The sequence below is a fragment of the Centrocercus urophasianus genome, unplaced genomic scaffold, assembly GCF_019232065.1.
Source record: "Centrocercus urophasianus isolate 14NV4802_14NV808 unplaced genomic scaffold, USGS_Curo_1.0 seq_12, whole genome shotgun sequence".
In the NCBI taxonomy this organism is placed as follows: Eukaryota; Metazoa; Chordata; class Aves; order Galliformes; family Phasianidae; genus Centrocercus; species Centrocercus urophasianus.
This window is the reverse complement of record NW_024884364.1, coordinates 13,372,556-13,386,183: the sequence shown is the minus strand read 5'-3', so window position 1 is coordinate 13,386,183 and position 13,628 is coordinate 13,372,556. Positions and strand designations below refer to the sequence as shown.

Sequence of the window (13,628 nt, the reverse complement as noted above, 5' to 3'; positions counted from 1 at the left end):
TCCATCTATGACCTTTCCAGATATTTATATTTAACTTCTACTCATTTACTTAAGTAAGACAATTTAACAGAGCCAGGCTCTGTGAAATGAGGTTAAAAATTTTAACTAGTCAAAAAAATCCACACCATGTTTCTGTAAAAAGCAAAACATAGACCACCAGTGTTTTGATTAATATTTGAAGTTGGATAAATACATTATGTATTTTTATAACATCTGAAAGAGCATTTCTGGAAAAAAAAAAAAAAATCGTCTCTGGTGTAAGTCTCTGTTCTTGGGAGCATTCACATAACCACAGTTTGCAGAAATCAGTAAGTATGAAGAAAATGATTTTGAGTTGAATACACGAGCATTTCCATGAAAATGCAATTTGATATTCAAACATTAATTCTCCAAATGCATCTGCATTTAGGTACTACACCACTACCTGAACAAATTGTATATATTTTTTTCTGATCAACCCCAACTAATCAGTGCAGCTCAGCAGTAGATATTAACTACTTATACATTCAGACACAAAATTAAGAAACGCTCACAGAAAAAAAAACAACATATTCCAACATAACAAATGCATTTGAGAAAGGTATAATCTACCAAAAGAAATTCCAAGAGTGGTAAGAGAAACTACACTTGCTACATAATGTATCAGCTAAAAATCAATGTTTTAACCTTGTCAAATATTTCAAAATTAAATTACATTATTTACACAGACCAAATAAGCCTCATTTCCATGGCAATTTTATGGACTAATTTATTTCTCTCAAGAGTTTGCAGAAAATTAACATGACCCAATACACAGAGTAGGGACATAAAGGGAAAGCCCTGTTAATAATTGAGCTATGAACATGGAGTGCATCGTTACCTTGGCACGCAAAGCCTCTTTCTTCATAGCCAGCATTACACAAGCACTTCCCTATGGGCACTAGCCATTCTCCTTCCGTGCTGCAGTACATCTTGGGTGGCTCTTCCTCCTTGGAATGATTGACACAAGAACCCCGCACCTCCACCAGGGACTGGGAGTCCATAGGAACTGTATCTGGAAACATGGCGAGGTTCTTGACAGTGAAAGGGCACTTCTTGAAGTACACTCGCACCGAGACTAAGGCAACACATGCACCTACATCTTGGAAAGCCAAGTAAAAGCCCTTCTTGCTAACAGGTCCCACCTCGCGGACTTCTGTATTCAGCTTGAGAATCCGGTCCCCAAGATCCATCTGGGTGAAGCTCTCATCAGCTGCAATGGTGTCAATCTTTGTAAATTGGTGCTCTCTGAACTTCGCCAAATGGTCATCATCGGATTCCATGTAATACAGATTGAAAGTCTCTTTGCAAGTGCCCAGAACTAGAGGGATACTATTGCAGTCCCTCAAGGTAAATTTGAGCTCCACGTATATCTTCTGCGCTGAATTGCGTGGAATCCAGTTTGTTCGCAGCCAATTGTTTTGGCTGTGATCCATAACATTGCACACTTGGTAAGTTCTGATTGGAGTATAATGCTCATCAACACCACTAATCTCTTCCCACTGGAGAAAAAGAAAAAGAAAAAAAGGAAATTTTGAGATTAACGAGCATACCAGTAAAAAACACGTTTAGAGACAAATACAGCTAAAAGCGAAAGTCAAAGTATGTGATCATACTTCAGACTTCAATAAAAAGTCTGGCTGAACTTGCACTTAATATTTTTCTATAAAAACAAACATTCAGTAAACGGAGAACTCATTCTTAAGAAGTCACTTTTTAGCAAGTTATTACGTGTCATGAAAGAGGTACTACAGCTGTTTTACACTATTAAAATCAGGTTTCTTAGGCTATATGCAGAGATGTCCCTTTGATCGTGATTCAAATGTGTCCTTATTACAACCACACACCTCAGAGGGTCCTCACTACAACCACATTTGCACTGTTAGAATCAAGCTGTACTTCAAATATTAAGCAACATTCAAAGTTCAGCTAGCGTTTAAAAAAAAAAAAAAGGCAGCCCATTGACTACAGCTGAAATTACATTTAGTCAGAATAAAATGTTACAAGCTTTATATTTATTTCAGACATATCTCAGGCAAGATCAACTGTTGTAAGTTGTAAGGTAAGGAAACAGAGCTCAGCTTAGCCTAGATTCCAGTTCTCAAAAATTAATGCAAACTTACCTTTAGAATCTTACTAATTAAGTTCTTCTGTATACTCTACAGGCTATGACTCTAAAATACTTTTTGAAAAACACAATATTATTGTTTTGAAGCTGAGAAGCTTACTTGACACAGAAAAGGAAAGAACGAGTTTTCTATCTGCGAATTACTCATGGACCAGTCCTACCTGGTTTCTGAAGTCTCTTACTGAACAGAACTATTTGCCACTCATGGGAAAATATGAAATCCTACAGGTGTAATTACAAGTAAACATTATTAAGCCATTCACCATACAAAACTGAGTTACTTAAAAGCATTTTTTTCAGCTTTCTCCCTGAATGGATGACTATGACCACTTGTTTGTTTATTTTGTTTTTAAGGACATTGTTCTTCAACATCTGTTCATAGAAAAAATTGGCAGCCATTCTATATTGCGTGTCATATCATGAAATGAAGAAGTCTTAACACCGGAGTACTAGAATTAAAATACTTCTTACTATGACCAGTACCTATGGCAGGATCATAGCATCATAAAGGCAGAAAGCCCTTCCCTCCCCCCCTCCAGTCCAACACCCGGCTCAAGCAGGGTCATTTGGAACAGACTGCTTATGCTTGCATCCACTCAAGTTTTTGCACGCCTCCAAGGTAGACACTCCACAACCTCTCTGAGCAGTCTGTATCAGTATTCAGTTGTGCCCAGAGTAAAATGTTTTTCTATGTCTAAATGGGATTTACTGTATTTCAGCGTCTATCCACTGCTTCTCACCTCTTGCTGGGCACTGGAGGAAGAGTCTGGTTCCACAGCTTTTGTCCATTGCCATCAGTCATCTACCTATACACGCTGCCAAGATCTCACTGAGCCTCATGATCAATGTTCTATTCTTAAAACTTGATCACACAGACCAAAAAGCTAAACTCCCATAATGATAATAAAGCATATTCTAATGGAGCATATGCTAGCACAACAACAATTGAAATCCTTGCTTCCCTGTTAACCACATACATCCTTTGGAAAAACAAAACAAAACACACAGCACAAATGTTGTTCCACAGCAGCAATGCAGTGTAGCTGGAGAGCAACAGAGCTTAAAACTGAGCTACTGCTTGGTAGAAGTACTAGAGTGAGATGTGAAGTAGACAGAAATACTTATGTTTTGAGAAATCACTGCCATCCTCAGGGAAAGCACACAAAGATTAATTTCTTCCAGGAAAGCATTTTCCCTCAAAAATCACGTCACATCAATGCTATATTTAAGGTCTCAGTTCAACAATCATTCATTTTATGTAGGCACCTTTTGCTGACAGATCTACATATACTGCAGAGAAAACATTCAGAAAGAATGTGGCCATATCATAGTAATATCTGAGTGTGCTCAGTTCCAATTCAAGGAGGTCTGGGAATAACTACCCGCAGTGTAGAGGGTGCAGAGCTGATCTGCACAATGAAATTGTCCACACACCCCTGAAGATGTGACTTTAAAAAATGTTATTAAACCAGTAGATAAAAGCAGTATAAATACTCTCCCTTTAATAGAAACAAAGTTTATTTTAGTTCACTATATTGAGCTGACTATACACAAGTTTTATCTCTTCCTGACTAGTTCAGCAAAGTTAAAAATCACAGCCTCTGCATAAGCATACAGCAGCTAAAACACAGCAGCCTACATCAAACCAAAGAGCCAGCAGCGCAGAGACTGTGGGTCAAGGTTACCACACCAGCACCCATGGCCAGTAGAACGTGCACCGTGTAGCTGCCCAGCTGACAAGGACAAGATCTTGCCAGGCTTTCAGCCTCTGCCAAGTTCACAAAGCTCAATGTGGGACCTTCCCCAGTCATTTACCCTTATCCCTGTGCAGGTACAGCCTCTGAGCCAGCAATGGTGCAAAAAAGCCATTTGGATGCCATTGTCACCTCCCACAAAGCTGGATATATCTACTTAACTGTCTGGATGAACACAAATTGATTTACAAAGTTCATCTACTAGATGAAACTTGACAAGATTACAAAAAAAGCATTTTATGGACATTTAAAACAGCTCACACTGACTCATAAGTGATCTTATTCTCTCTTCCATGTAATTTCTCACCATTTCAACATATTTTACACATCCAGTCAGATCCAGATGTTTTTCTTTTGGAAAAGTCTGACTGCAATTTCTGTTCATAGCTTTCTTATTTGGCATGCCTATGCAGGCAGCTGAATTGCTTGACAAAGGGGATGTCACATCCATGTTCTTTATCTACAGGTTGCAATGCACAATTATCACTCCATTAATTTGTATGAAGACCAAATTGTTTGGAAACTACTGTAGATTGCCATATCATTGCCACTTACATACACAACAGGATTTCGAATCTATCATTGAATACTGTAGCACCACTGAAGGAAAGACAATCTCAGATTGTTCTAACTTGACCAAATTATTTACATTGCCAAAAAACAATCAGTATTGGAGCTAATGCTTTAGAAAGAATGCTTTAGAAAGCACTAAGGTGAAAAATATGTCACTGAAATTCAGGAAGAGTGCCTAAAATCAGAATCTGAATCAAATCTGTGTAAATTGATTACTTCAATAAGGATGATGATCAAATTATAGAAACAAGCAGTACGACATCTATGTTACTCATACTTCACAGCTATTCCCAGTAAACTACCACACTGCCATCCCCAAGTCGTCGTAATTCTAAACAAACCATGGGTTTGAATTCCTCTTCACAACTTTTGGATACCTAAGGCAGGAGCCAGGTGCTCTTCACAGCACAGAAAAGTATCTGAGATCCTCAGAGAGAGGTTCTAACTCACATGCTGAGATCACACTGACTGACAGTAGTTGGGGCAGAAAGGATTTTTATTTTCAGAACATACCTATAGTAGTGAGTGTTGGAAATCTGGTTTTGGTTGTGTTGGTTTTTTTTAATTCTTAACAAAAGGGAATAAAAAACTCCTAAGAACGGAGTTAGATTATTTTTTCAAAGCACTTCCGTAATCCAGGCAGTTGTCTTCTCCCTGTGACTCCATTGGTGATCTGAGACTAACGATATTTACCTACAATTTTATTTTCTATTAAGAAATTTGTGTGTTATATTTGGCATGATTTGGTGCCACACCATTTTAAATAACATAACTCAGTGATTCTAACTGTGGCTAGATAGGAGCACATCTTGAACTACACACTCACTGTGGGCTCTGGAATACAGGCTGGGAGAACACTGCTGAGAAATCAGAAGAAACAACCTCATGTGAGCATCTTCACGTGGTAGGACACCCCAGTCCTGCAAAGCAAGTTATTTCTAAACAAATAAAATACAACTAATATTTTTCTTGTCGGTTTGCCTTTCTCCCTCTACAAGGTGTTCATATAAGCCACTGCAGAACCATCATTCATTCAAACTCTGCCCAAAAACACTTAACGTTCTAATACTGAAAACTGACCCCACTCTCATCTGCTGGCTTTTAGTATTCAGTACAATTCCTCAGCCAGAAAAAACACCATCTTTATTACACCTTGCTTAGCAATGACAGAACAGCATGCCTTCCCATGCACACACACTTTCTGCCTTCTGCTACTCATTCAAGCAGTTCCCTTTCCAAAAGAAAAGTTCATTCCAATAGCAGTCTCATGTTTCAGATAGTGAAATGTTAAGAATTTACATGCACTAACAGAATACCAAAGACTAATAGTGTCTTTTTTTTTTTTTTTTTTTTTTAACTCCCTGACTGCCAGGCAATTACAATAAAAAATGGTAATAATAAATGACAGAATCAATGAAGCTCAACACATCCTACAGACCTATGTCTCATACTTGGTGCTCAACACGAACTCTGGTGTCTAACAAAAGGTAAAAGTGAATAAAAGTATCTTCCTTGTTGGGAGTACTAAATGCACATACTCTCCTCTCCCTCCCTCTCTTTTCCTACTGCTTATTTTCACAAATCTCATAGGAACTTCAGTCTCCAAAGAACTTAGCTTCCCTGGAAAGCTGTCAAAATTCACCTCTGGGCTCTAAAACCAGTAAGTGGCATCTTCTTCTTTCTTGTATACATACACACAATTAAGTGCATGTGTATCTGTGTAGTTCCATTTCCCAGAGTTTATGCTAAGAAGACAAACACAGGCCACAGTGTTTAAAACCATCACATTAATGCAGACTCTGTGCATTTCTATTAAGTTTTAAGAGAAAAAAAAAGTCTATTTTCAAGCAGAGAACCAAAACAGTCAAAGTCAGGGTTTCACATAGTACATGGAACACTGAAATATTCTTAAACTGTATTACACACATTCAAATCCATCAAGTACTGAGATCAATGGTCAGCAAATACTTGAGACACAACGCTGTTTTATAATACTGTTTAGAAATGGTCTTTGCTTCAGTGAGTAATTTTACATGAAATTAATTTAAAAAAAAAAAACACAAGGAGGAAAGTTACAGCTGACAGGTCACAGAAAACCCTGGTGAAATTGAAGGTGATGTTTCCTAGAACCATAGAATGGTTTGTGTTGGAAGGGACCCTTAAGATCACCTAGTTCCAACCCCCCTGCTATAGGTGGGGATGCCTCCTACTAGATCAGGTTGCTCAAAGCCCCATCCAGCCCGGCCTTGAGTGCTTCCAGAGAGGAGGCAACCACAACCTCTGCACAACCTGTTCCAGTGTCTCGCCACCCTCACAGTGAAGAATTTCTTTCTGATATCTAGTCTAAGTCTACCCTCTTCCAGTTTAAAGCCATATCCCCTCATCCTGTCACTTACATGCCCTTATTGAAAAGCCCTCCCCAGCTTTCTTGTAGGTAAGTTCCTGATGAAAAATTAATTCCACTGAAAATAAGTGATCTGTATCACAAACAAGTATTTTGCATAGTGTTTTGGTTTTGTTGTTGTTGTTGGTTTGTTTTTCCTCCAGGAAACAACTTTAAGAGCAGATATATTAAATGTTAATACATCTTTGTCAAAAATAAGTTCATTTTTTGTTTTGGAGAAATCGAAGTGCTATCAATAAATATGTTCTTAAGCAGAAATTCAGGTCCTATCACATCTTTGTCAAGATGATATTACAACAGATTTTTAAGTATTTGTCACAGTAATACTTATGAATCCTTCAGTATTACACAGTGCTGTTATTTATCTTAAGCGTAGGGAATTAATTCTCACTGACAAATCTTCCATTCGATTATTGCATTCAATACTTGCCAAAGAATCCTTAATCCTGCTTTTGAGGGACATCAGCCATTAAGTCCGAGTATGAGCACTATCAGAGTTGAAATACTGAAATAAAACCTCATGCATCTCCTATGAAAGATGTCCTATGAGAGGCAAGGCTTTCAGAGGGGGCTGAAAACCAAAGAAATCCTTTTGGTTGAGGAAAAAAATTACAGTAGCAAACCAAACCTTTAAGCTCAGCCATTGCTACCACAGACATTTGTATCTTTAGAAAAGAACTCAAATGATCTTCAAGCCACTTCCTAACAGCTTTCTGCTTGTCGTCCTTCATAAAGTGAAAATATAATTCATGCTAGGTATGAAACGTCTGATGTAATTGATATCTTGACGACATAAAAGGTAAGAAAAAGAAAGGTGTTAGGCATGAGAATATTCACCACTCATCTAATTAAAAAACGTAACAAACAATAATCAAAGAAACAAACAAAAAATCTGACAATTTATGTGTTTGACCTAAAAATTCTTCATCATGATAAAAGGAAATAGGTAATAAATAAGCACATATTTAAATTAATATTTATCTTCCTGCATTGCACATTATTCGGTATTCAGAACATTTGTGCCCTGCTGAAGCACACGTTTAGGAAATGCTATTAGAATTTAAAACTATATGAATAACATTTCCTTTAGTTTAATCCTTAGATCTACAGGCTTTTTTTTTTTTTTTAACTGTAACATTAAATACATCCATATTCAGATCATTAGGATAATCACACTTTATATGCATTGACCATGGCTTTAACATATTGTATGTGAAGTTCAGTAGAGTATGTATAGGAAAACTAAATTCTCAGCTCCTTGAAAGCAAAAAAAAGTATTCATAGAGACTTCTACAGACAACAAGCAAACTGTGAGGAGCAAGGAAATCAATCAACATAAAAATTAGCATACATTTTAGAGTATCTTGAAATTAGAAATAATATCCAAATAACAAATGGAATTTTCCTAAAGCACTGCAATGAAATTTAACTGAATAGAAACAGGAAGGAAGAGCTCTGAAAGCTTTTGCTTAAAAAAAAAAAAAAAAAAAAAAAAAAAAACCACACTCCACAGCGACCATATCGGAGAAGAACGCAGCCCAGACCAGTTCATCAGTATGAAAACACTGTCCTCATAACATCACCAAAGGCACTGACACAAACCCCATAAATACCACTTAGCTGAGATCAGAGAAAAGATAATGATCAGATTTGGAAGTTTGATAAATTTGGGAAGCACTATAGTAATCTTCCTCTATGCTTTCAAAAATCAGTGAAATTACCTGCTGGTAGCAGTGCTCTTCCACTGTTTTTAGCGTTATCAAAGTTGCAAACAAAGAATATACACAATGAAATTACCTTTGCTAAACATATAGATCTAAGCACAGACTTTGGTAAAATTTTCCTTAATGCTATTTTAAGGCTTTACCATTTTCCATTAATTAGTTATACTTGTTAAATGAAAAGGCTTCAGTGGGATACCAGGAAGAATGTAATGTTTCAAGGAAGCTGTTTTGGTATAAAACTACATGCAAAAATATTCAATCTAAGATTCATTTCAGAAGTAGCCTCATGTGTTATTCCCTCTTCTGCTCAATTACATGCTAACCTTCACATCTGTGGGAGCAGATTAAATATATCCAATGGCACAACACTGTAATTAGGAGATTTTGTTTGTAAACTCAAACAAAAAGCTAAAAGTTTTCCTTATAACTAAGTAGAACAGTCTCACAATTACAACCAATTCTGACCAAAAAAAAACATCTTAATTTCTTGTCTGATATGAGCTCAGGTGGAATGAGAAACTCCTTGGAAGTCCTTGAAAGTATCCAGATATTACATTTGACCAACACAAATTATATGCTAACAAAACATAAACAAAATGCGTTCATTCATCTCACAGTAATGCCGAATAATGTTGAGTATTTTGCAAGTAGCATATTACAATGTATTCTAACACAATTTACATTTAGAAGGGATGTCAAGAGGATCAAGACAACTACTTCTTATTCTTCCTCCAATATTCTACTCTTTCCTGTCCTCCACTCAATCCCCATGAACAGCATAGATATCTTGCATATTTGTAGCTACCACACAGAGCTAGCAAGAAGCTAAAGTAAAAAATGCCTCCATGTACTGCAAGGCAGCCCATCTGTCCTCACTGCAAACTGGGGGTTGACTGGAGATAATCAGTGCCCCATGATATGACCAGACAGAGTGAGGTGGAAAGGACCATCACTCCCTCCCTCTGCTACCTGCAGCACTGTCACAGTGGTCAGAATCTTTCAGCATACATAAGCCTCATTTCTCCAAGGCATGACAAATACATACAGAATTTAGCACAAATCTCAACTCTCTTCTCTCAGCTGGTAAACAAAAATACCAAAAATAGTGTTAGATGCATTAATTTGCTTTTCAAAATAATAAATATTACAGTAATTGGATTTAGAAAAGCGTGCAACGCTATTTGTCAATACCAAGCACTAACAGTCACATAGTATTTAAGAAAGTAAGAGCATACAAACTATCATGGCAAAACTAGACTAATAATTAAAGCAAACTGCAGAAAGAGAAGGCATCTCTTTTTCCTCCATCTCTAATTGCTAGACAGCTGAGTACCTTGTCTTCAGAGTTGTGAGGACAGCTGATTCTCATCCTTCTGCAAGCAAAATTCCCTAAATCACAGTGAGGTTAAAGGGTCACTCAAATGAGAAAAGCATCTGACTTTACCTCTCTAACAGACAACTGAAGCCAGCACTCAAATGCTGGTTCAGAACTCGGGCAAGGAAAACCTTCATAACTTTATTTTCTCTCAACTTCTTGTCTCCTTGAGAAACAGACTTGAGTTTAATCTATTCTGCAAGTTAACAAGATCTGTTGAGTTCCTCACTTTGTAGTCCCATGGTTGAAATCTGTACTGAACTATCACTCCCAAACAAAGCCTCTCATCCACATACATCCCATAGACTAGGGAAGATTCACTGTACACATAGCTGTTTCTGGGATGGAAATAAACAGCTGTTTAGAACAATGAGTATTTCAGCAAGGAGAATTTTATCCTAGATGGAATTCACCCAAGACTGTGGACACAGCAATCCGGTGAAAAACTGTCTTAGGTGCAAGTAGAGATGATTTTACACTTTATATTATAAATAACACTTGTAGTTACATGGCTCCTGTTATCAATTAGGAAATATTAAGCATAAAAGCATTAGGTTCTCCACCATTACCCTCTGTTTCCCCTAAGGCACTGTGGATCTTGCCATGTACTGACAAGTCAGCTTTTACAGAGAAGTGACAGTGGACAAGCAATTCAAGAATAAAAGGAAACCAGATCCCCTCCGAATTATTATTTGCTGTCCAGGTAAATCTGAAGATAGCTCATGTCCACACTTAGGTTTCAGTTTTCTGATTTGTAGAATAGGAAGTAATTGAAAGGGAGATACAGTCAGATACTTGTAATAGCGATGATAATTCTTGAAAGATCTTTAAAACTTAAGCAATCTGTTATTTAGCCATGCTTTAGAGTATACCAACATCATTAAAGAAGCACTCATTCCTGTAGAGACTGTGACTATATTTACCACTGTTTTAGTAACTATTTGAACTACAATAAGAGTGATCATGCCTATACACAAGAGCTGCACCAAAAGTAATGCCTCTTATTTTGTTTTTTGGTCCATGACATCTAAGGTGGATGTTGGTGGTATGGCAATAGAGGTTGAACCTTCTGACCAATGTTCCATTTTACATGCAGATCTTATAAGCACAGCATGCAAGATTTGTTCATCACTGGTGAAAACACATAGCTAACAGTGGTGACTATGTTGAGGTGTTGACTATAGCTGAGAATTTCCTCTATCAAGTAGTGTTATTGTGCTCTTTGTATCCAGAAGATAAATTGAAGGTATTATTTTTGGAGCAATTTCTATACTTTTTTTTTTTTTTAAAGCACTAGAACATGGTTTCTGAAGCAGCAGCAAGTGGGAACTTCTAAACATGAAACCACTGCATGAATAGGAAAATACCACTGCAATAGTGGAAGTGAAAAATGTTTGTGGCACACAAACATTTAACAATTTACATTTTTAAAACAATCTCTGCCATTTCTTGATTTGAATTTACCGGAAAAATAATAAACACAAAAATATTTACATCAAAATGCACAGAACAGGTGCATAATGTATCATTTATTTGGTACAGCCGGTCTTTCAAAACAATGCATTTTTACACAATGGCATTTCCTAAAGAAATCCCAAACCACTTCATGTTCTCCTATTGTCATTAACAGAGCACTGACTGTACAGTGAAATTCAGTAGTGTTGTGCTCAATGTAACTGTAAAACATAGCAGCTGGCTGTATTAGAAATGGCATTCTTCCAGGTCTCAAATGTCTTATTTATATACAGTGGAATCCTGCCAGCTGTTTAATATTTAGGGCTAATAAATATAATTGGCAGTACTACTGCACAAGCACATGTAACACAAATACATACAAAACTACTTCTCAACAGAAAATCTGATTTGTTCTTCAGTGATTAAACCAAATTCAGAAGGAAAGTTCTGAGCAAATTTTACATAGCTTTTTTTTTTTTTTTTTTTTTTTCTCCTCTTTAATCCTAACAATATTTGCTTGTTTTCTAAATACCAACCTAAATGGGAAAAACTATCAGGAATCTTGATGCCAACTGCTCTAATACCAGAGCCTTCAAACCAGGGTTTTCCAGAAACTATGAAGAGAAATTGGCAAGGAGAGTGTGCTGCGATGGAAACAGAGGAGACTGTCAGGGCAGGTTTCCAGGGATGACTGACTATTCAGAGATCAGTCCAGAAGGGATATACATCCCCATGAGTATGTCCATGGACACAGAGGACCACTACAATTTCCTTCACATTGACTGGAAGGTAAGCACAGCTCATCTGAGACACAAATGGGACAGAGATGCCCTATGAGTAGGGTCCAGATTTGTTTGTTATTGCCACTTCTCAGGCAGACATGATGCTGGTGCGGGCACTGTATCAACAACTCAGTACCAGACCAGTAGGTTACCATTGTGTGTAGCACTCTTCCTCGGCGAATCCAAAAACCTGGCCCCTTTTGCAGGCAGCCCCACGAACCAAGGATAATTTCAGGCTTTGTGGCCTCCACCATGACCACTGCACCTTCAGAACCCACCACAGGAAAGAGTCCTGCATTGCAGAGAGCAGAAGGGAAACACTGAGATCTCTGCAACAACACCTGGCTTTCCTGGAAACTTACTCCAACTCCTTGGCATGATCTAGAGGGAGAACTAATCTAGAAATGGGGAGGCTTAATTTGTGTAAAGGAAACACTGTTAATGCCTCATAAATTCACGTGAGACAACAATTTTATTTGAAAACATCAGACAACTTCCATGACAGATGGAGCCCACAGTCAACTCCATAAAAGGCTGTCTACTGTAATTACCATCAGTTAGAAGAATTTGGTTGTTGGCTTTTTACTTAGTTCACATGCTAATTTCTGACATTCCTCAGCTAAGCAGCATTCCACGCTCACACACCTCCACAGGCTCATCTTAATATCATTTCTTAACAACTTAGGGAGTCATCCTTTCGTCATTTCACACTTTCATTTGAGACTTCATTTTTTGAGTCTAGTTACTTAAACTATGAAGTTCACCATCAGAACTACCAGCAGAAAAATGATTTAACAGGCATGTCATCCATTAATGTCATATACTTAACATCCACTTCTTCAGTCTCAGCTCAGCTGGTGCGAACAGCTACAGCAGCCTATTGCCTGGATGTTTCCTCTCATACATCTTTATTCAGCATCCAACCTCATCCCTCCTACAACCCTGCCACATATTTCGACTATGGTAATATCCACAGACCATACCTCCTCTCCCTTCCCTTAGCTGCACTGAGAGCCTTCTCCTTCAGCCTCTTTATCTGGGTAGAGACAAAGGCTCATATTCAAATCTGGCAATCATTCTCAGAGCCAGGCTTTATAAAGGTCAGGTGCACAAATGGATTCCTAGAAGGAGTAATGTGGCACCCACCTCCCTCATAAAAGCTTATAATCAAATAGCTGAATGTGGGACAAAAGGTTCATAAAATTAAATTAGCAGGTCCCTACAATAGGCCAAGAAAACTCCACATTTTTCCTCCTAAGATTGCCTTGTTCCTCCTGTAGAAACCAATACATACATGCACACACAACCTTCTTATAGGAAACAACATCTGAAATCCTGTCTCAGCCACTGTAACTTCTCTTCAATAGAGTTAAGCCAGAAGCAATTGTGAGATGAACCTGAAAAGCACTGGCAGA

The 13,628-nt window shown here is 37.7% G+C and overlaps 1 protein-coding gene across 1 annotated transcript in view; it reads right to left on the bottom strand.

The window, feature by feature from the left end:
• Window positions 1-13,628, bottom strand: part of EPHA3 (EPH receptor A3) — a 205,397-nt gene that overhangs the window by 151,888 nt on the left and 39,881 nt on the right. The window contains exon 2 of the mRNA XM_042810528.1: window positions 860-1,520. Within this exon, the coding sequence (XP_042666462.1) occupies window positions 860-1,454 (595 nt within the window). The 5' untranslated portion in view covers window positions 1,455-1,520. The remainder of the gene's footprint in view (window positions 1-859; window positions 1,521-13,628) is intronic.